Here is a 23,085-nt window from a genome sequence, read left to right as displayed (position 1 = left end):
ACTAATCGAAAATGAATAAGTTATCTTCTTCATATTAATTTGCATCTAATATTTTAGAAGCCGTCTAACTGAGATTCCATTTTTTATTCCAAACAAAGTCTGTCTGACTAATTAAGATAGTGACGGGAATAGTAGGTATAGGAATATATAACACAGTCCATCTGGTTATATATACCTCCACCATAAAACATAAATCATAGCAATACCTCATAGCTAGAATTTCTCTCAAAAACACCTCATAGCTAGAAGAGAGAACTTGAGAATTAGTGCAAATGGCTAGAGAGGAAGTGCATGATATTGTAATTGTTGGCGGAGGCATCAGTGGCCTTGCTCTTTCCCTTGGTCTTCACAGGTTAAAGATTTTTGAGTGAAATATTATTTCTCATTTTACTGAACTTATATTTTTCTTTTGCAAATGTTACAATATGTAGTTCCTGAAAAGTTCATGTGAAAGAAGTTCATATTTCATGACAAAGAGTTAAAAATTTATTCATATAGCTATAGCTCTACACTTAATAATTTCTATAAATATATTTATACTGTTTAAATTCTTTGTGATCATCATCAACTTCCTCATTTATTATTATCGTGTTACATATATATTAAAAGAATCATTTTGCAAACTGCGAAGTTATATATACTTAGCCATTATGCATCTATTGGAACCCAAATTGTTATTAACAAGTACTATATATACCTCGGGATGATATGAAATATATACACAACTATATATGTCTGCATCTTTTTTCTTGAAATATTAATTTAATTATTATATTGTATATATGAAATCGTAATGAATGTATCTTCCATATCGTCTCATCTCTGTATAAATGTTAAGAGTGGTATATACGGTAAATGCCTGAAGTCACTTTAGGGTTTTCTCTAAATAATTCTGTGTTGGTGTAATTAAGGTGCATGCCACAAAAATTAATAATATTTTTCAGCACATAACAAAAATGAATAATTAAGGTGCATGCATAAAATAATATTATATATAAGTGTCATTTTAGCCAATTTAAAGCAATCAATATCTGTTGGATCCATTTCATTTCTTTTATTTTGACTGGGAATTAGTGACCGAGTTTACCAGGCATGCAATAATAAAGATCAAACTATCTCTATCTCCTCTCTCCCATTATTTATTTGCAGGGTGATTTTTTTTTAATAAAAATTGGATATCAAACCATCTAACTATTTAACATCCTTGTTATTTTAATAAATAATTTTTTTCATTCGGATTTTGAACCTATGACCTCACATATGAATATCATATGCCTTTGCCAGAGTGTTGTCGTATGCACTTAATCTTGTAATAAATTAATGACTCCATGTAAATATCTTAATTTTCCTTTAGTGGACCATTTCCTTTTTTACTTTCTTGGGTAAAAATTGCATTAATTTTCTTAATCTTATAATAAATAAATTATACCCATTTAATTTTCTTAATTTTTGTTTGTCGACCATTTTACGTACTTTTTATTTTGACAGTAATTACTTTCTATTCCAAAATTTGCATTTACGTATTGCATACACTTTTTTTTTGAGATAGGATCATAGAAATTAAGATGGAGATCTAACCTACCAACTTTTATTTAATGTTTTAAAGGACTTTCCATCTGAATTTTTGTTCTGGTATTTGCATGCACTTAATCTTATAATAAATGATTACACAAATGTTATTTTTACGTAAATTTGCCTTTGTGGACCATTTCCTATTTTTATTCTCAAAATAATTACTTTCTTTTCCCTAGATGGTTAAAATTTGCAATTATGTATTGCAATTGAATGCTTTCATTTTAGAGATAAACAAAAGGTTCAAACCCTTATCTTATATTAATTGCACTACAATATATTTGAATTGTTAGATTCTAATTAATTTGGTGAAACTAACAGGAAGGGAATAAAGAGCTTGGTTTTGGAGAGATCAAAAGTACTAAGATCAGAAGGGGCTGCCATTGGTGTGCATGGCAATGGATGGCATGCACTCGACCAACTCAAGATCGATACCGACCTTCGCAAGTGCTCCATCCCTCTTACCGGGTACACACTTCATCTCTCTCTCTAAAAAAAAAATAATGCATTTAAAAATTAGGAAAAAAAAGAATGAATGGAGAAACACCATATACTACAAAAAGATGCACTAGAGTATTGGCAAATCAGTCTTAAATGAGGAAGTACTTACAAAAGGAAAAAGTGAAATGAGGAAGTAGACGAAAAAAAAGAAGCAGAATTTTGGTGGTATAAAAGCCAGCTCACATAAAGACATTTTATCAAGTACAAACTTAATTAATAATGACATATATGCAAACATAAGTGTCATAAAGGGCTTTCAGGCAACTTGATACATTACAGGATGGCATCACTAATTAAGGACTAATTAATAACACATTTTACATTGACAATATTTAATTATTGTAATTCTGTAACAAATATACTGTGCCACATTTAATTATATATGGTTGCTATGTGCTATCTGCAACATCAGCAAGACTCAATCATTAATATAAATTTATTGACCTCACATTCTATGAGACTAACTCATTCTTCCTTAATTATTCCATAATCAAATGCAGGATGCACTATGAATATCTTAAGAAGGATGATAAGAACGTAAAAACATACAGGTAATTAAGTAATGTTTATTGCTCTAAATCTATAACTTCACTTAATGTATGTATGCAAGCAGTCCTTGTGTTAAATTATGACAAATTAAATATACATTTCTTGCGTATTCACAGGAGAGAACTGCGGTGCTTAAGGAGGAAAGACCTCATTGAAACATTGGCAAGGTATCTGCCTGCCGAACAAATACGCTTCGGTTGTATGGTTACATCGTTGGATTTCGATCACAGAGCAAATTTGCACGTTCTCACTACACGGGACGGTGCCATCATCAAAGCTAAGGTACATATCATACAACCAGATTAAGCTTTAAAAATCAAAATTCTAGAATTATATATAACTACAAATAAAAAAAAAAAATTACACTGCATGTGTGTACGTCATTAATTATTAATTCTAATTTCAAGGTCCTTGTTGGCTGCGAAGGATTGAACTCAATGGTAGCCAAGACGCTGCAGCTCTCGCCTCCCAAATTTTTCCCGATATGGATAACACGTGGTTTCGCAACGTACCCGGATGGCCATAATTTTGGAAATCATTTTCTTCGTTATGCTACGGAGAAAGTAATTTATGGCAGGCTCCCAATTGACGACAAAAATGTTCACTTCTTCGTGACCCTTTTCGATGCCCCGGCAGGTGACCAATTCACACAAACTAATTATCATTATTCCAAACTTCAAAGAAAATTAAGAAGACAATCAATGAAGAAAAACTGAAAAAAAAAATGTAAATACTGTTTCAACTTCTTATGGATTTGATTTTTTATATATACAGGAGACATGAGCGACCCTGAGGTTGCCAGAGAATTTACCCTGGAACAACTGAAGGGAGCGCCGAGTGAGATCATGGAGTCAGTGAGGATCTGTGACATGGAAACCTTGAGCTTGAAGCAGGCCGCCTACCGGTCCCCATGGGCCATATATCACCAAAATTTCAGGAAGGGAACAATGACAGTTGCCGGCGATGCCATGCACATAATGGGTCCATTCATCGGCCAAGGCGGCTCAGCTGCACTTGAGGATGCTGTTGTGCTTACTAGGTGCTTGTCAAACGCAATAAATGCACCGACCAACGCTTCTTCTGATGAAAAATGGACTGAGAGGGTTGGAGAGGCGCTCGATTTGTATGTCAAGGAGAGGAGGCCAAGGCTATTGAGGCTTACCGTGCAATCTTATCTTGTTGGAACTCTTCTCAGCACCAAGTCGTGGCTTGTGAAGTTGGTAGTTATTTTTCTCTTGAGTGTATTTTTCGGAGGGAACAACCTCAACCATGCGCTGTATGACTGTGGAACTATCTAAGACTGCTAGTTTGATTTGGATTCTTCCGTGGACGTAGCTGCGTGGTGATCCGTATAATTAAATATGATATGAATAAAACCCTTGTCTAGGAGAGTCCGGAGGATATTGCATTTATTCTAAAATTTTCACCTTGCCTATAACCATAAAAAAAAAAAGAGAATAAAACCCTTGTCGGCCATTTATGGGCCTAGCTTGTCAGGAGGTTTAAACTTTTGTTAAGTGTACATGTCTTGGTGTCAAATTAATTATATCAGAGAGATTGCATTATTCAATTAAGAAAACATTTCTGTACGTGTACTAAAGATTTTCATGGTATTATAAGATATGCTTGATGATGTAAAATTTTAGTCTTTGTCTGGTATTATAATTACTAATTCAAATGATCGTTTATTTTAGTTGAAATTTGAAACGGAAGCTAGTAAAATAATCAAACTATGTTTGTTTTTTCTGTTTTTAAAAATCCAACCGATCGAATCAATCGAATTAAAAATGACCAACTAAATAACAATCAAATCATTTAACACTAGTGGAGAAACACCAATCTGGATCAGCCTATCTGGATTGGTTATTATAAAACACCGATACTAATACCTATCTGAATCAGTTAATTCCGAAAAACCGATCCTAAAAACAATCAAGATCAGTTATTATAAAGAACCGATTCTAATATAGACACTATTATAATCAGTTATTATATACTATTAGAATCGGTTATTTTAAAAAACCGATCCTAATCTATGTATCATTAGAATCGGTTCTTTATAATAACTGATCATAATACTATTAGAATCGGTTATTTGAAATAACCGATTCTAATAACCAACTATTAGAATCGGTTCTTTATATAACTGATCCTAATAGTATTAGGATCAGTTGTTATAAAGAATCGATCATAATGATCCATACATTAGGATCGGGCTTCTAAAATAACCAATTTTAATTGTTTTTAGGATCGATTTTTTTGATATTAACCGATCCTATTAACTATGTGTGTCTGGATTCTTATTTTTATTTGGCGCTGCCTAGGGTTTCATTTCGCGCCTCTCTTTTCTTTGTTCTCTGTCGGAAAAATCCTAGCCTCTCTTTTTTCTGCGCGATCTGATCTCTCTCCTCCATTACCACCTAGCGTAGCCAGCTGCCCACCTCACTCGTCATCCATCTACGCGCAGAGCAGCTAACCTTAGCAAGCTGTATGGTAGACCATCATAGAAATGGAGTTCGACAATGTTGCGCTATCTTCCTTGGTGCCCTCTCTCAGCTCAGTAATAACTCTCTGTCTTCATTTCTTCTCATTTCCCCGAATTAAGCGTATGATGTTAAGAGAATGAGTCATACAACTCAATTAATTTTTTATACTTGTTTTTACTTTATTTTGATTCATTTTGTTACTGCCCTTTGAGTTTTTTTTTTTTTTTTTTTTTTTGTAGTTTTGGCCTTGTTGTTTTCGTTTTATTTATTTTATAAATTGGGGGCATATGAACGAGAAGCCAAAAACATGTATTTCGGAAATAATTTCATACTTTGGGGACAGTTCATACTTTCGTTAGATTTAATTTTTCATGAGTTTTGGCCTCTGAGTATATTACCCTTAATTCCTATACTTAGTACATTTGTTTTGATATATTGTAAATCAACATAATTGAAGCTTACTGGTACTTTGAACTAAGACATAGGTGGTATATGTACCAGTACATCAGCGATTAGATATATCATCTACCAGCTTGTACCATTTAATCTTTTGATAAATCTAACTAATAATGTCATCCATTTTTTAGGGTGGACAGAGGTGATGCATTACTGGAGGGATTAAAATTGTTGGTACACAAGGCTTTGAATCCATGCTTTTTCTTATTTTTCTATGTTGTGCTCTGGTTTTGAAATTATGTACTGATGTAAAACTCAGTTTTTTTTTATAATGTAAGTCTAAGGACTCTTTCCATACAAAAAGTATCACCATAGCAGTATCAAAGTACCAGTTACATGACCATTAATGCAACTATAGAGCATAATGACTTTATAAAATTTTCTTTCTCAGGTATGACAGTGATCGGTGAGATGATCAGTATCGCGTGAGGGAGTGCCAACTTAGACTTAACTTTTGTCCACACTCAAATCATTTAATTCTTTTTCATTTGCCTTTTAATTATTTGCAGCATTGTATAGTATAAATTAATATTTAGTTGTTTATAATTAATTATTTTTCATCCGCATCAATTTATTTAATAACAGTTTTATTGTTGTGTGCTGGTGAATAATCTTGCACTTATGGCGTACATTACTGTTGGTTCAGCTGCTCATCCAGTTTTGAAATTTCTGCAGGAATAGAGTACTGATCAGAACTTTAAGGTACTAGAGGCTTTACTTAGATTTACAAATTGAACTTTTTAGATCTATTTTAAGGTTCTTTTCTGTACTTAGTTCTAAGAATTCGTGTTGTGCCATTTTCAGGAAATATCACCTACAATCTTTCCTCAAGCAGCAAAAATCTTTGTTAATGGTTGTTGAGTTGGAATTCATAGAAACCCTGAGCTCTTGATTAGAGCTCCTGAGGTACAATTCATGTGGTATTTGGTTTATTTTTTCACTGCTAGATGTGGTACTCATAAGGATCAATCGGTACTTGAAACCAGTTGGTGCTTGTTGAAACCGTATCACTGGTACATAAACAGGGACAGTGAATCTGATCAATTGCTAGTATGGCGTGAGGAATCCCTGGTTCTAAGATTTCTGATATTTGTTTTTTCTTGTTATAATATGTAAATCTTTTTAAACATTTTTTATGGATGATCGTTTATGGTTGTGCTATGAAATATTGGTGGTTTCTTTGATAATAATCTTGAGTAATATCTTTTTATCCTGATATGTAATATTAAATTTTTTTGAATTTAAATTTCTTGTTATAATATGTAATGCATTATATCTGGATTCACAAAATGTTGATTCTGCAAAAAAAAAGAATTAGGATCGGTTGTTTAAAATAATCGATCCTAATTCTGCAAAAAAAAAAAAATTAGGGTCGGTTGTTTCAAATAACCAATCCAAATTAGTACTATTATGATTGGTTATTTTAAATAACCGATTCAGATTAACACCAATTAGGATCGGTTGTTTAAAATAATCGATCCTAATAGTACTAATCTAGATCGGTTTTTACAAATAACCGATCCTAATTTAAACTTTTAGGATCGGTTGTTTAACCGATCCAAATTAGTTTCGTATTAGTATCGCTTGAATCAGGATCAGTTAAATTCCGATCCTAATGTGCGTAAATAACCGATCCTAATTCTAGTTTTTTCACTAGTGTAAATCGAATTAAATTTCGGCTTGTTCGATTAAAACAAATAAGAAATATTAAATTTTAAAAAGTCAAAACTCAATACATACACTAACAAGCTACTAATTTTAGAACAATAAATATGAAATAACATTACATGTACACGTTGTTTAATTTCATACAAAATATATAAATGTTTTAAAATATCTAAATCAAAATGAAAGAAAGAAAGAGATGTTTGAACCAAACAAAATATGAACCATATTTGAACAATTATAAGTCGGTTTTCTTATTTAGTCGGTTTTGAAAGTCTAAATCAAACCAAACAAATTGGACCGTTTAGACAATTTCTGTCTTGGGTCACCACGCTGTAAAATTTGGGCTACCCTTCAAAATAATCTCTCCCTTTTTTGGTTTTCTAAGGTCAGAGAGCAAGTAGCCACCAAGTGATTTTATAAATGAGAAAAATATTTACAGAGGATTAAATTATGCCAGATAACAGTCTCCTGGCTCCTGCACCGTATTTCTAAAACTTTTTTTTTTTAAAGGAGTGGTAAAGTCATCGATTTTCAATATATTAAAAACCAAAAGAGTCACACAATGTTTAACTAGTACCACCAATCTAATACCAGTACCGAGTGCCTATCAGATCGAAGTCAAGATCAGCTTTAATTGAGAAGTTACATCACGTTACATAAGAAAGAAAAGAAAGTAACTAACGATAATAATGATGATTCTAAATTGAAAAAAAGGGCCTCCGGCAAAAATATTATGGTACATTTTTGTGATATCAAGATTCAAACGTTTGTTCGCAAATGTTGAATATGTTAAATTATTGCGTTGACATGCCGAAGACCGGAAAAAAAATGAAAAATTACGATACTCCGATGATTCTCCTCAGTGGAAAATTACGGCACACCGCTTATAGCATGAATATCCTGTATATTACAATTGTTAAAGACAATTCTATTTCTTATGGTTAATAATTACAATTACAATTTACTAACTATTAAATAAAATTGCCAACATCAGACAATATTGGCGTAAAAAATCACCTCTAATAAATTGTGTGATGACATGTATAATGTAAAGAGTGGAGCACCACCGCCTAAATTCCAGGTTTATTTACTGGATGAGGATTTGGCCATCCTAGCTTGTTCTCATGTGTAAAGATTCGTCTATTTTTCTATTCCCAGAGCCTGTTCTTAGTCTCCGGCAGCGTATTTCTATGAACAGACAAAACCGTTGTTATCGATGCAAATTTTGTCACAGGAAAGGAAAGGGTATATCGTTATGTGCCCATCAAGCCTGTCCAAATCCAGCCAGCGTAAGAACAAGGCCATAGGTTATATATGGTCTCGTCCTTCCAGTAGAACTTGGCCAGATAAGACACCCTGGGTTAACCTGATCGAATTCCCCTCCTTGCCATGACTTCTTGGGTCAGAAAATCAGAATTCGATCTTGTACGGTTCTCCATATAAATTAAGAGGAGGGTTCAAATGCCTCCATTTTTAAAAACTTTAATAACTCAAAATTTAAATCTTAAAATTCAAAATAAAACCATTGGATATGAACTATATCATTTTATCTATGCACATGTAAAAATATATGGCATTTCAACTTTGTTTTGATTGTCATCTTGAGCTTGTAATAATGTATATAAATGTGGATAATTTCTAGACGTTGATTTTTCAACTTATTGATTCATATAAAAGCAAAATTAAAATGTGATAATTTTTTATGGGCACATAGAGAAAATAACATAGATCACATCTAACGGTTTTATTTTGACGTTTAAGTTTTAAATTTTGAGTTATTTAAGTTTTTAAAAATGAAGACATGATAGATGCACAAAAAATGAAGGCATTTGAACCATCCTCATAAATTAATAAGTTATTAATTCTTGATTTGTCTGTTGTTAAAAATCACCCAGAATATGATTTCTATTGATGTTGCAATATGGTAACAATTTCCTTGGCGCTTGTTGACACGCAAGTGCATATAAACTTTTCAAGGACACATATAATAAAAACAGAGAAAAAGGAGATAAGAGAAAGATGAATAGTTGAATACCATCCTTGAATTGGTATTAATTAGTCCATGTGTATAATAGTCAGCAGGAAAATGCGGTCCATTATGGGCATCAGTATTTAAATTTGATATTAATTTATGGTGTTTATTATTTTGGAATAATCATAAGTTGAATAATATTGAGAGAAAAATCCAAATGGATCGATTTGGGTTCTTCGGTGGACGTACGTAGCTGCTTGGTGATCCATATAAAGATGATATGAATAAAACCCTTGTCGGCCATTTATGGGCCTTGTCAGGAGGTTAAAGGTTTTGTCATGGTGTATTTATTTTGTGTCAAATTAATTATATCAGAGAGTTTGTATTATTCAATTAAGAAAACATTTCTGTTCGTACTAAAGAATTTAATCCTTCAGGGTATTATATAGTTACTAATTCATATATGCTTGATGATGTAAATTTTCATTAGTCTTTATGTCTGGTTGAAAATTTCCATGATATGTGTTTACTGAGCGGAGGGTGTTCGAACGATCGTTTGTTTTAGTTGAAATTTGAAACGGAAGTAAAATAATCGAACTATTTTGTTTTTCTGTTTTAAAAATCCAACTGAATTAATCAATCAAATTAAAAATGACCAACTGAATAACAATCAAACCATTTAAACCAAATTAAATTTTAGCTTGTTCGATTGAAATGAATATAGATATTAAATTTTAAAAAATCAAAACTCAATATATACGGTGACATATTATTGATTTCATAGAAAAAAAAATATGAAGACAATTAACGTTGTACATTGTTCAATTTCATACAAAATATGTAGATGTTTTAAAGCATCCAAACCAAAATGAAATGAATGAAGCGATGTTTGAACCAAACAAAATATAAACCATACGAACCATTATAATTCAGTCTTTTTTATATAGTCGGTTTTAAAAAGTCTAAACGAGTCTTAGACCAAAATAGTTTAAAATTCAATCGAATCAAATTATTTAAACCGAAAAACCAATTCATTTCGACCAATATTTTTTATCCGTTTGAAAACCAAATAAACCGGACTGTTTGCAATTTCTAACTGAGGGGCACCATGCAATAAAATTTGGGCTGTCCTTCAAAATAATCACTCCCTTTTAGTTATAGATTAATAAGTTATTCTTGACTTTTGCGTTGTTAAAATCATCCAGAATATGATTTATATTGGTGTTGCAATATATGGTAACAATTTCCTTGGCGCTTTGTTGACCCGCAAGTGTATATAAACTTTTCAAGGACACGTATATAATAAAAACAGTGAGAGAGAAATAAAAAGGAGATAAGGAAAGATGATCAATATATACCATCCTTGAATTGGTATTTGGTCCGTATGTAATATAGTAAGCATGAAAATGCGGTTCATTATGGGCATCAATGTTTAATTTCGGATAATCATAAGTTGAATAATGAGAGATAAAATCAAGTTAATGACGCTGCATTTCATAAAATATTTTCCAATTAAAATAGTATAGTGTTTCCCTTGCCCAAAAGTAAACAATTTAGGCATATCATCTAAGTTTACACATTTTATGATGCCAACTTCTTCGTTGTCCCAATTAAGTCCTCAGACAGTCAAATTTCAAGCGAGTTGATTCTAATTCTAATTTGCTATGTTAATTAATGCAGTCAAGTATCTTTGCGTTCTCTTTTTTCTTTACAATTTTAAGGATAGGCTTTCATGGTACAACTCCATGTTTAATTAATTAATTTTATTTAATTTAAAAAAGTAACAGTCGTTTGAATTAAATCCAAAGCAATTGCTGATCCACAAACTAAACAAATTTTTCGGGAGAACAAATAACAAAAATTTGAAGTCTGGCCCAAAGATATGAAATTCTATAGTGATCCGATTTGGGCCCTTAAATATACCTTCCAATTAAAGCCTACTTAATATAGTGTTTCTTTAACAGATTAAATACACGAATATTATGACAAACCAAAACAAATGCCATTACTTAAGAGAAAAGGTAACGTCTTTCGGGCTCAGTTCTCCGCGTATAAAAACCTTCTCTTTTTAGCTTAGTTCTGACGCGCTTTCAACCGCCGGTAATGGAAGTACTTTTTCGGCCACGCGCTTTCAACTGCCATAATCAGCAACGACACGCTTTCAACTGCCATAATTTCAAGTACAATATGTATGTTCACAGAATAATATTTGTATGTTCACAGGATAATATGTGTATGTTCACAGGATAATATGTGTATGTTCACAAGATAATATTTGTATGTTAATAGGATAATATGTGTATGTTTACATGATAATATGTCTATGTTTACAAGATAATATTTGTATGTTCACAGGATAATATGTGTATGTTCACAGGAGGTAGTTCTCAATTTAACTGCTGATTGTATTTCAATTGTACTTTGTTCGTTGACCACGTGTTTTCAACAGCTTTCATGCGTTTTCATCTGAGACCACGCGGTTTCATCTGCAGAACATCCATTGAACTTGTTTATATGATTGTTTTTATAGTATTACCGGATCTAATTAACTTGTTTATAGAATTAGTGTAAAAAGTCAGGGATTTTCGAGGGACTGAGGGTCGAGGACTGTTAGCTGCTTCCATTACTTAACTAGTGATAGTTGAGATATATATATTTTTTGAATTATTGGTGATATGATAGAATGAAAATGATGGTATAAAGGGGGAAAAAAAGTATGTTTAAAACTAAATCCCAGTTTAAAACTATTAGCTTTCATTAATTCCATGTTTAAAACTAAACCCCAGTTTGTGACGTATGGTGGGACCACTGGAAACCTAGCCTGATTGAAACAGACGGTCCAGATTTACTCTCAGCCAGTGCTAGCTCGGGATGGCGAGGGGCAGTATTATTTGTGCTTTGAGATTCGTGCCAAGTTAAAAAGAACATTTTTGAGCCGTCCAATTCAATTGTACTCTTTTTTTTAGGGAGAAGCCCGTGGGCCAATTTAATTCGGGAGAGGGGGGCGTCCGACGCCCATCGGACCACTTTTGTGTTCAATGGGTTCTCTTTACCGTCAGATTTGCTTTAGGATTCGCGCTCGCAATTTCGTATCTGCTTTAAAATCCGTACACACGAATCCTAAAGCAGATCTGATGGTGAGAGAACCCATCGAACACAAAAGTGGTCCGATGGCCATCGGACAGCCCCTCTTCCATTTAATTCTACTCAGTCCGGTAACCTGAGGGGATGTGAATTCATACGGTTTGTGAGACATGTACTTGGGCTATCTGGAGAGAACATAATAGAAAATTGTTTTCTGAAGCGGCCATGGCGATACCAATACTATTAAGGAAATAAATCTTTTAATAAAACTGCTGAGATCCAAAGAAATTGCAGGTCCTATAGTTTAAAATCTATATTTTTTTTAATTATACAAATGTTAATAGAAGTTATTTTTTATACAAAAATCTCAAAACAAATAAAAAGTTGGATCTGAACTATAGGAAATAAATCTGCCGAGATCCAAAGAAATTGAAAGTCCTATAGTTTAAAATCTAATTTTTTTTATTTTTTGAATTATACAAATTTTAATAGAAGTTATTTTTTATACAAAAATTTCAAAACCAATAAAAAGTTGGATTTGAAATTATCAGATCCAACTTTTTATTTGTTTTGAAATTTGAAAAGTTGGATCCGAACTACTTTTTATTTGTTTTGAAATTTTTGTATAAAAAATAACTTCTATTAAAATTTGTATAATTCAAAAAATAAAAAAAATTAGATTTTAAGCGATTGGACTTGCAATTTCTTTGGATCTCAGCATATTTATTTCCTACTATTAGCGCTCCAGTATCGAAAGGGAAACCCTCATTAAAGAGAATGAAGGGGACGGGACAATGGGAGAGACAATTCTCCGAATAGTAAAACCTACATCCCAAATCAGAGGTGATAGATTTCGTCAAAATCTCCTTGTCGCTCCTCTCTGAACAGTGCGCGCTCCCTCTCCGTTTCTCCTTTTCTAAAACAGGTGAGTTCGTCTGGTCAACCCGAATTTCACGAGTTCTCACCTCTGCATAGAGAATTTGTCGTTCCCTCCCTCCGCATCTCCCTGTCTGGAGCTGAGCTGATATGACAATCGATATACATAATTAAATACATTACGGTTGAGTTATTGTCCGATAACGCAATGAAAAAAAGGTGGAGGAAATCTTTTTTTTTTGCAGTTAAAAGCCCTTAGGCATTAAACTCAGAAGGATTACATCAGAATTTTGTAGTATCCCTATTCCTTTAGCAATTGTCCACCTACCTATACTTTGTTGAAAAAAATAAACCCTATGCTAGCCACAACAGGCTTTGTTAAAAAGTAAACCTATCAGCAAAAACAAAAAGACAATTCTAAACAACAAATAAACTAAAACTAAACATCAAGCAGTAGTATTGGGTAGGTGTGAGTTTCAAAATCCCAGTATTCTTTCGATCCTCTCCTTGCCAAACAATCAGCCATCTCGTTGTGGCTTCTAGCAAAGAATTTACAATTGAACTCTGGATTTTCTTTAAATCTTTTCCAGACTTCAAAAATTTCCCGAAATGCCCTCCAGTTAGCTTTGAGTGGTGGTTGTAGTGCACATGTGAGATTTGCAAGAGTCTCATTATCCGTATAGAACTGACATTCTGAAATTCCTTTCTCTGAGACATAAGCAACAGCTTCCACTAAGGCTATTGCTTCTGCCTGAATTGGGCAGCAAGCTTAGATTCCCCTAGATACCACTGCACACAGTTCTTGCCCCTTGCAAAGTATAAACCCCAGCCCCCCTCTCCACTCAATCCAAGAACCATCAATTTCACAAGAGAAGAGTGGGTTTTGAGAATCATCCCTTTGCCTTGACTGTTGAGTGTATTTTGGAATGGTACCTGACAGTGCTACACTAGACTGAGAATTCATAAGTTGCAAATACCTGTTGAATTGAGAGAAAGTTGGGGGTTTCCCCCCATATACCTTATCATTCTGAGATCTCCATATTGCCCAGCAGGTGTTCATTACCGTAGTCCAATCAGCCTTTTTGATTATGTCAGCTAAATTGAGAAACACCGAAATCAGCGAACCTGCTGTGTTTAGATGCTCAATTCTGATTGCAAGAGGTTCTGCAAACCAGCATGCTTTAGCAAACGGGCAATAAACCATCATGTGAAGCGGATCCTCTTCTCCTTGACCGCAGGTTGCACAAATCGGATCCCCTTTTGATGTTCTATCAGCTATCGTTTTACTAAACGGCAGCCCGTTTTTCAACAGCCTCCATATGAACAGTCTGACCCTTGGTACCGCATGTCCCTCCTTCCAGATCAGCTTCCAAAGGCGGAGGAAATCATGTCAACAGTTACAACAAACTTATACCGATGCAAAATGGCTGGACCCCTATTGTTTTCTCAAAAAAAAAAATGTGCAGGAACTTTTGTACCTGTTTATTTTAAAGAAAACCAATGCAGATTGTTTAACTGTGATAAAAACTCAAGTCCGAATTAATACGTCTCTTAAAAGTAATGTAATATAACATGTAGTTTGTTCCAAGTAATTTGAACTATATTTTGGAAATCATATATTAAAAATCACTATACACAGTAGTTAGTCACTTAACTTGTTAAATACTTCAAATTTAACACTAAAATCTGTAGACAGCACCAATTGTTTCAATTCAATCCAGCTCAATGAGGATTCAACTCCTCTAATACTGTAGAGGATGGGCCTTACTTTACTGTTTGAGATTAAATTTTATCGTTTTGAAATTCGGACTAGCACAGGGGACAAATATTATTGGGCTTTAAGATTCGTGCCAATTTAAAAAAAAAACGATCCAAATCCATTAATTGTAAAAGATTCTCTTGTGTGCAATACTGAAGATGATGTGAATTCGCTCAACAATATCATGTACCATTTTTTATCAGTAGACCGCTAGCCAACAAAGCATACCTTCTATAGGGATCGATTGCATAACAAAGCTCTTTCAATGTTGCAAACATAAGAATTTCCAAGAAAACCAAATACGAATTAATACGTCTCCACCTGTTTTCAAAGAAGAGTAAAGCTAGACTTAGGTGTTCGAAATTTTTTTAGTTACAACCCCATTAAATAAAAAATAATTGATTATCATCCGATTGAATTTTTCTCAATTCTTACTACCACACAGACTGGGTACACGCACTGATCCCGATTGGTACCCAGACTGGGGAGGTGCACCAATTGGTGCGCACCATGAGGACGCATTGATAAATGAATAGGAGAATGAAAATCCTGCTGACAATGGAATTGTCCCCTTTAAAATAATAAATTTGTTCTTTTTTTTTTTCTTCTTTTTTTTGCTGAAAATGCCCGTAGGCTCCATTCATCTTAGTTAAGTATTAATAATACACATATTAAATCGGCACATACTTTTTTAATTAAAATAATAATACACAAATTTAATATCCAAACTGTGTATCTCATAATCAGATGATTATGGCATAAATATATCATTAATTCTTAGAGCAGAACTTAATTGCAGTCTGAGTTTAACAGTTCTTAGCTAGGCACTGCACTCCAGACTCTTATGTACCATCTTTCAAGTAATCATATTCAGCCTGCGGGTTTCAATATATAAAAAATAAACAATTTAAAAAAAAAAAAAAATAGAGCGGATAACACGCGCGCATTGACAAATATTAAAGGAACCGGGGAAGGAAATCCTATTGACAATGAATATCCCCTTTAAAATTATAAACATAAATAGCAAACGCACCTAACAAACAAATTACTTAATAAATTAATATTTCAGAATATGTAATTAAAGAGGGGTATGCATGTCCAAGATCCAACCAACGGATATAAATTAATATTTCAGAATATGTCCAAAATCCAACCAACGGATATAAATAAAAACAATATTTCGAACAGCACACCTAACGAACAAATAAATACATATAATAAATTAATCTCTCAGATCCGATCTATCCTCTCACCATCTTTCTAAATTAATTCGTGGTGCAAGAAACATACTGCATAGAAAATGAGATCGGCTCGATCCATCACCTTTTTACCAACATTGATTCGCATTCCTACTATATCCATTTTGTTAGTATTTCAGAAAAAAGAGAGAGGATATATAATTAGGAGTCCGGCTAGTATGATAACGCTAATACTAACTTCAAAATTGCTTGAATAGATATCAAACAACTAATTCAAACTGTTTAAACCGATTTACTTTAGGAGTGAGTTTACATGCAATTTTTTTTTATATTTTCGAGTTAGTTTAGTATCAAATCAAGCGATAAAAATGTTGAAATATGAATGTATTAAAATTAACTAAAAAAACTCACACATTTGACCGCTTAATTAACTTGATACTAAATAAATTTGAAAAATTATAATTTTTTGCATGTAAATGCACAACTTAATTATGAAGTAGTTTGGTTTAAACAGTTTGAATTTACCGTTTGAAGTCGATTCAGTTAGTTTTGAAGTTGGTATTATATAGACTGAAATGATATTGAAGTTATACTAGCCGAAATATAATTAAGAGTAAACATAATTTTTTAATATTAATTCTTTCGTAAAATGTCTAAATCATATATAAAAGAGAGTCGGCCTATTTGAATCATTGCATAACAATTTTCTGATCTATATATATACTCGATCGTACGTTAAGTCTCTCATCAATACTATATTAACAAAAAAAATTATCATTGGATCAAGGACGGATCTTAGTGCATCAAAAAGGTGACTAAGCCACTCTTATAATTTTAAAATTTTAGTTATATATTTTAAAATTTAATTAAATTTTATTTTTTCAGAACTTTCCATATATATAGTTCAACCCCTCAATAATAATCAAATATTTATTTGTGATTAGAGCTTTATCTTGTAGATGAGAGATTTTGAGTTCAAATCTCACTCATCACATAAGCATTTTAATTTTTAGCTCACTCTATTAAAGTTTTCTAGTTCAGTCCATGCATTGGATGCATGTGTCATTAATTGTGCATTTATTTGGATGCGGAGGCTGCAAACGAATCGACCTAAATCAAACTAAATCCACATTTTGATTTCGAGTTCGAACCAATTTAGAATCGCGCTTGCTTGATTCAAAGTAGGGTTTCGAACTAAAATGAAGAGTTTGAGTTCGATTTGGTTTGTTAATTGTTCGAATTGAGACGAATCGGATGATATTCAGAAGAGTTGGAGGTTTCAGACCGAGCCAGATAAATTTTGAACCGAGCTAGACCAATTTCGAACCGAACCAGACCCAATTTGAGTTCGAGTTCAAACCAATTTCAGGCCGAGCTGGTTTAATTCGTTTGAGAACAAAGTTCAATCAAACGAGTTCATTGTGAACTTTTTTTCGAATCGAACTCAATCGAATCACGAACTACGAGCAAAACTTTTGATCATTAGATGCATGTGTCATAAATCGTGCATTGATTTGGATGCGGAAGGTTAAGATTACTTAATTTTAAAACAATAAATGTTTGTAAGACTAAATCAATTTCTTATCATAATAATTTAAAGTTTAATTAGGCAAAAAAAGTAAAGAAGTCCATCTGTACAAATTGAATTAAATGAATCAATAAATTAAGTTAAACGGAGACGATTCGCATTTTATAACATGATCATATATATATTAAATTTTATAATTAATATTTATCAACAAAAGAAATCTAAAAATAATAAGAATTTTATAATATGTCCATTTGCAGGGTATCATTTTGATTTCATCAAAATTTGTAGGGCCTAAGATAGTGACGGGTAATTTTTAATTTTTAATTTTTGGTGATTAGACGGCCCGTAGGCCAGTGACGGATAGTTTGTATAGGAATATATATCAGTTACACAGTCCATCTTGTTATTAAAACCTCCATCATAAAGCATAAACCATAGCAAACACCTCATATATGGAAGAGAGAACTAATTGAGAAAGCTAGCTAATCAATTCACCATCATTTCATTTAATTTAGTGCAAATGGCTACAGAGGAAGTGCATGATATTGTAATTATTGGTGGAGGCATCAGTGGTCTTGCTCTTTCCCTTGGTCTTTACAGGTTTAAGATTTTTCTGTGAAATCTTATTTCTCATTTAGTGAACATATATTTCTTATGCAAATATTACAATACCATACACTTCCTCTGTGCCCATTTGCACTAAATGAAATGATGGTGAATTGATTAGCTTTCTCAATTAGTTCTCTTTTATGAGGTGTTGCTATGGTTTGTGCTTTATATATGGTGGAGGTTTTAATAACAAGATGGACTGTGTTATATGTTCCTATACTAACTACCCATCACTGTGCCAACGGGCCGTGTAATAATCAAAAATAAAAATAATCATATTTTAATTAAAACCTTATTTCTCATTTAGTGAACATATATTTCTTATGCAAATATTACAATAAAAATATCTTCCTGAAAATTTCATGTCAAAAAATATCATATACTTTCATGGCAAATGATTTAGAATATTTTCATAAAGCTCTAAATTTAATAATTTATGTACTGTTTAACTTCTTTATGTTGTCATGTCAACGTCATTATACGTACACACGCACAATCCTTTGCAGCACTTATACAAATATTATATTTAAGTGTCATTTTTAGTCATATTTAAAGGCAAACAATCTATTGGATTCATTTCATTTCATTTCACTTCATTTCTTAATTTATTCTGAAAGGTTTTTTTTTTTTTTTTTTGAAATCATATGGGTTGGAGATGAAACTATGACCTCTTACATGGGAATCATGTGTCTTTGCTATTAGACCAAATGTAGGTTCTTATTTTGAAAGGTAATTAATGACCTAGTTTTGTATTTGTTATTTTTTAACAAGGCAGTAATAAAGATATATAACACAAGTACATAAAACCATATCAGTTGAATTATATAGGCTTCAACAATGGTTAATAACCGTTGTTGAATACAACAATCACCAACGGTTCTTTATACATAATCATGAATTAGCACCAGCGAACAAATTAATTTGACCGAAAATCAATATCACCATTGCTTGATTGAAAAAAGAAGAAGAAAATAATGTTTAGAAGCCAATTTACATCCTTTAATCTATATATACATATATAAAAAGATAATGTAAGGTCAACATAATTAACTGTCTTATTAATTTTTTATTACTCTTAATTAATATTTTAATTGATTTAATTGAGTAATAGGTATATTTATAATATAATTATATTTAGATGGGAATATATATAATTAATTCTCATCTCTCCACCATTTAATTTATAATAAATGAGTTACACAAATTTAATTGACTTAATCTGCCTTTGTGGACCATTTCCTTTTTTTTTTTTTAATTTAAAATCCGTAGGTAACCATTTCATTTTTTTTATTTTCACAAGAATTACTTTCTTTTCTCAAGAGGATAAAAGTTTGCATTTACGTATTGCATGCACTTAATATTATAATAAATGAATTACACTCATTTAATATATTTAATTAAATTGCCATAATTTGTTGCCCATTTTCTATTTTTATTTTCACAATAATTACTTTATTTTTCCAAGATAGTAAAACTTTGCATTTTTGTATTACCCTTGAAAATATCCTTTTTTTTAAGTGAAACAAAAGGATGAAGCCCTTATCTTTTATTAATTTCACTTGAATATATTTGAATTGGTTGATTTTAATTAACTTGGTGAAACTAACAGGAAGGGAATAAAGAGCTTGGTTTTGGAGAGATCAAAAGTATTAAGATCAGAAGGGGCTGCTATTGGTGTGTATGGCAATGGATGGCAGGCACTCGATCAACTCAAGGTCGGTGACGACCTTCGCAACTGTTCCATACCTCTTACTGGGTACACACTTCATCTCTCTAAAAAAATAAGAATACGACATTTGAAAATTAAAGGTTAAAGAAGGATAATGATTTTTAAGGTAGAGAAATAAAAATTCACGGCGTGACAAAAATAAACTGCCATTTTACTGTTTAGTCTCTAAGCGTTATCTCCGTCAAGCACAGATTTCACAATTATATATAACAAGCAGCAAAATCAGACAAGCAAAATATTTACACGTTATTTCAAGCGGGGGAAAAAAAATGCATCATCTCGAAAATCTGAAAAATCAAGAAAAAACTATATTTTACAATTTTTTAACTAGTTTTTCACATTTTGACATTTTATTATTGTTATTTAAATAATCTAACTAAATAATTTGAAATAAGTCATAGCCAATTAGTCATGTCAGTACGAAAAATATATATATTGTGCCGCATTTGTTACTATGTGGTAGCTGCGCGCAACAGCGAGACTCGATCATCATTAACATATATTTATTAACCTCACGTTGCTTTGAAACTAACTCAGTCTTCTATAATCAACTGCAGGATACACTATGAATACCTTACCAAGGATGATAAGAACGTAAACAGATACAGGTAATTAAATAAGTAATTTATGTTTTTTTTATACTTTCTTATGTTGTTGCCTTGTTTAGTTGTGTGCATGTTATGAGATTTTGTATTTCTTTTGTTTTTGTTTCTGTTTTGAACAACTGCGTAAGACATGTTATATTTGATTTTGGTACTAATTAGGTACTATATCAGATATGTTATGATTTCAAATGAAATCGGTGGTATATACCACTATTTTTCAAAAAAATATATTAATTTCTCTCAATCTATTAATGCACATATATATAACTAATAATTATGATCTAATGTATTATGTATATATGCAAGTAGAGTATTAATTATACTCGTTAAGGATATACCCTACCCTACCTGCCCGTGCCCGAGCCCGGGTATGGGTCGGGTACTCGGGTACGCGGGTACAGGCAAAAAACGGACCGGACCGGTTTTTTTGGACAAATACCCGACCATACCCTACCCGATCATACCCATACCCGACCTTACCCGTACCCGACTTTACCCTACCCGGGTACCCGTCTACCCTTACCCGTACCCGTACCCTTATACCCGACCCAATAATTCAAACCCCAAATTCAAATTCAATTTAATTTCTGTTTTTAAAATTCTGTTTTTTAATTTCTGTTTTTAAAATTCTGTTTTTATTTCTGTTTTTTAATTTCTGTTTTTAAAATTCTGTTTTTATTTCTGTTTTTTAATTTCTATTTTTTAATTTCTGTGTTTTAATTTCTGTTTTTAAAATTCTGTTTTTAAAATTCTGTTTTTTATTTCTGTTTTTAAAATTCTGTTTTTAATTTCTGTTTTGTAATTTCTGTTTTTAAAATTCTGTTTTAATTTATGTTTCTAATTTATGTTTTTTAATTTCCGTTTTTTTATTTATATTTATATTTTATTGTTTTAAAGTAAAAACAAAAAAAAAAAAAAACAGAAAAAAAAATAACAGGAAAAAAAATAACAGGAAAAAAAACAGAAAAAAAACAAAAACAAAAAAACCAGAAAAAACAGCAAAAAAAAAAAATACCCGTACCCGCCCTACCCGTCAAGGGTACACGGGTACGGGTATAGGACAGGTAGGGTATGGTTTTTGAAAAAAATACCCGATATACCCGTACCCGTATACCCTAGTACCCGTCATACCCGTACCCGAGACGTACCCGTACCCGCCCGACCATTAATACACTATATGCAAGCAGTCTTTGTTCATAATTAATAATTAATGACTAATTAAATATACAATTCGTGCGTATTCAAAGGAAAGAACTGCGGTGCTTAAGGAGGAAAGACCTCATTGAAACATTGGCAAGGTATCTGCCGGCCGAACAAATACGCTTCGGTTGTCACGTTGCATCGTTGGGTTTCGATCACAGGGAAAATTTGCATGTTCTCAATACGCATGATGGTGCCACCATCAAAGCTAAGGTATTATCATACAACCAAATTAAGCTTTAAAAATCAAGATTCTATTACTATATATAACTAAAATAAAAAGAGAACATTACACTGTGTGTGCCATTATTAATTCTAGGTCCTTATTGGCTGCGAGGGATTGCACTCGATGGTAGCCAAGACGCTGCAGCTCTCGCCTCCCAAATTTTTCCCGGCATGGATTACACGCGGTTTCACAACATACCCGGAAGGGCATCATTTCGGGAATCATTTTTTTCGTTTTGAAACCGGGAAAGCAGTTTACGGCAGGATCCCAATTGATGACAAGAATGTTCACTTCTTCGTGAACATTTTTAATGAACCCACAGGTGACCAATTTACACCAACTTATAAGATCACAATTAAGAAATATCAAAGAAAAGAAGACAATGAAGAAAAAACTGAAAAAGTGTTAATGCTGTCAAAACTCACAACTCACAACTTCTAATGGATTTGATAATATATAAATTTACATAAATACAGGAGACATTAGCGACCCTGAGGTCGTCAGAGAATACACAATGGAGCAACTGAAGGAATCACCGAGCGAGATTTTGGAGTCAGTGAGGATCTGTGACATGGAAACCTTGAGCATGAGGCAGGCCGCCTACCGGTACCCGTGGGCCCTGTATCACCAAAGATTCAGGAAGGGAACAATGACAGTTGCCGGTGATGCCATGCATATCATGGGTCCATTCATCGGCCAAGGCGGCGCAGCTGCACTTGAAGATGCTGTTGTGCTTACTAGGTGCTTGTCAAACGTCATAAATGCACCGGCAAACGCTTCTTCTGACAAAAAATGGGCTGAGATGGTTAGAGAGGCGATTGATTTGTACGTCAAGGAGAGAATGCCAAGGCTCTTGAAGCTTAGTTGGCAATCTTATTTTGTTGGAATTCTTAACTGCAACAAGTCATGGCTTATGAAGTTGGTAGCTAATTTTCTGTTGAGGTTGTTCTTCGGAGGAAACAGCCTCAACCATGCACTGTTTGACTGTGGAACTATCTAAAGCCGACTGGTTTGAGTTCCGTTCTTCTGTGGACGTAGCTGTGATGACGTGGTCTGTGTAACT

General features: G+C 32.7%; 2 protein-coding genes and 1 long non-coding RNA gene across 3 annotated transcripts; all 3 read left to right on the top strand.

Annotated features, from left to right (window-relative positions):
• Window positions 1-205: 205 nt before the first annotated feature.
• LOC144565898 (monooxygenase 1-like) lies at window positions 206-4,146 on the top strand. The gene is made up of 6 exons (XM_078315738.1): window positions 206-352; window positions 1,894-2,040; window positions 2,574-2,624; window positions 2,739-2,904; window positions 3,030-3,258; window positions 3,397-4,146. Exons 1-6 carry the CDS (start codon window positions 273-275, stop codon window positions 3,918-3,920), a joined length of 1,197 nt encoding a protein of 398 aa, XP_078171864.1. The 5' UTR covers window positions 206-272; the 3' UTR covers window positions 3,921-4,146.
• Window positions 4,147-4,949: 803 nt separating this feature from the next.
• Window positions 4,950-6,772, top strand: LOC144566816 (uncharacterized). The gene is made up of 4 exons (XR_013515286.1): window positions 4,950-5,182; window positions 5,696-5,738; window positions 5,956-6,266; window positions 6,369-6,772. It is a non-coding gene; the product is annotated as an uncharacterized LOC144566816 (long non-coding RNA).
• Window positions 6,773-18,093: 11,321 nt separating this feature from the next.
• LOC144565901 (monooxygenase 1-like) lies at window positions 18,094-23,085 on the top strand. The gene is made up of 6 exons (XM_078315741.1): window positions 18,094-18,253; window positions 19,872-20,018; window positions 20,549-20,599; window positions 21,844-22,009; window positions 22,116-22,344; window positions 22,499-23,085. Exons 1-6 carry the CDS (start codon window positions 18,174-18,176, stop codon window positions 23,020-23,022), a joined length of 1,197 nt encoding a protein of 398 aa, XP_078171867.1. The 5' UTR covers window positions 18,094-18,173; the 3' UTR covers window positions 23,023-23,085.

Source organism: Carex rostrata, chromosome 15 (assembly GCF_964058835.1).
Source record: "Carex rostrata chromosome 15, lpCarRost1.2, whole genome shotgun sequence".
Classification (NCBI taxonomy): domain Eukaryota; kingdom Viridiplantae; phylum Streptophyta; class Magnoliopsida; order Poales; family Cyperaceae; genus Carex; species Carex rostrata.
This window is presented reverse-complemented; position numbering and strand designations above follow the sequence as displayed.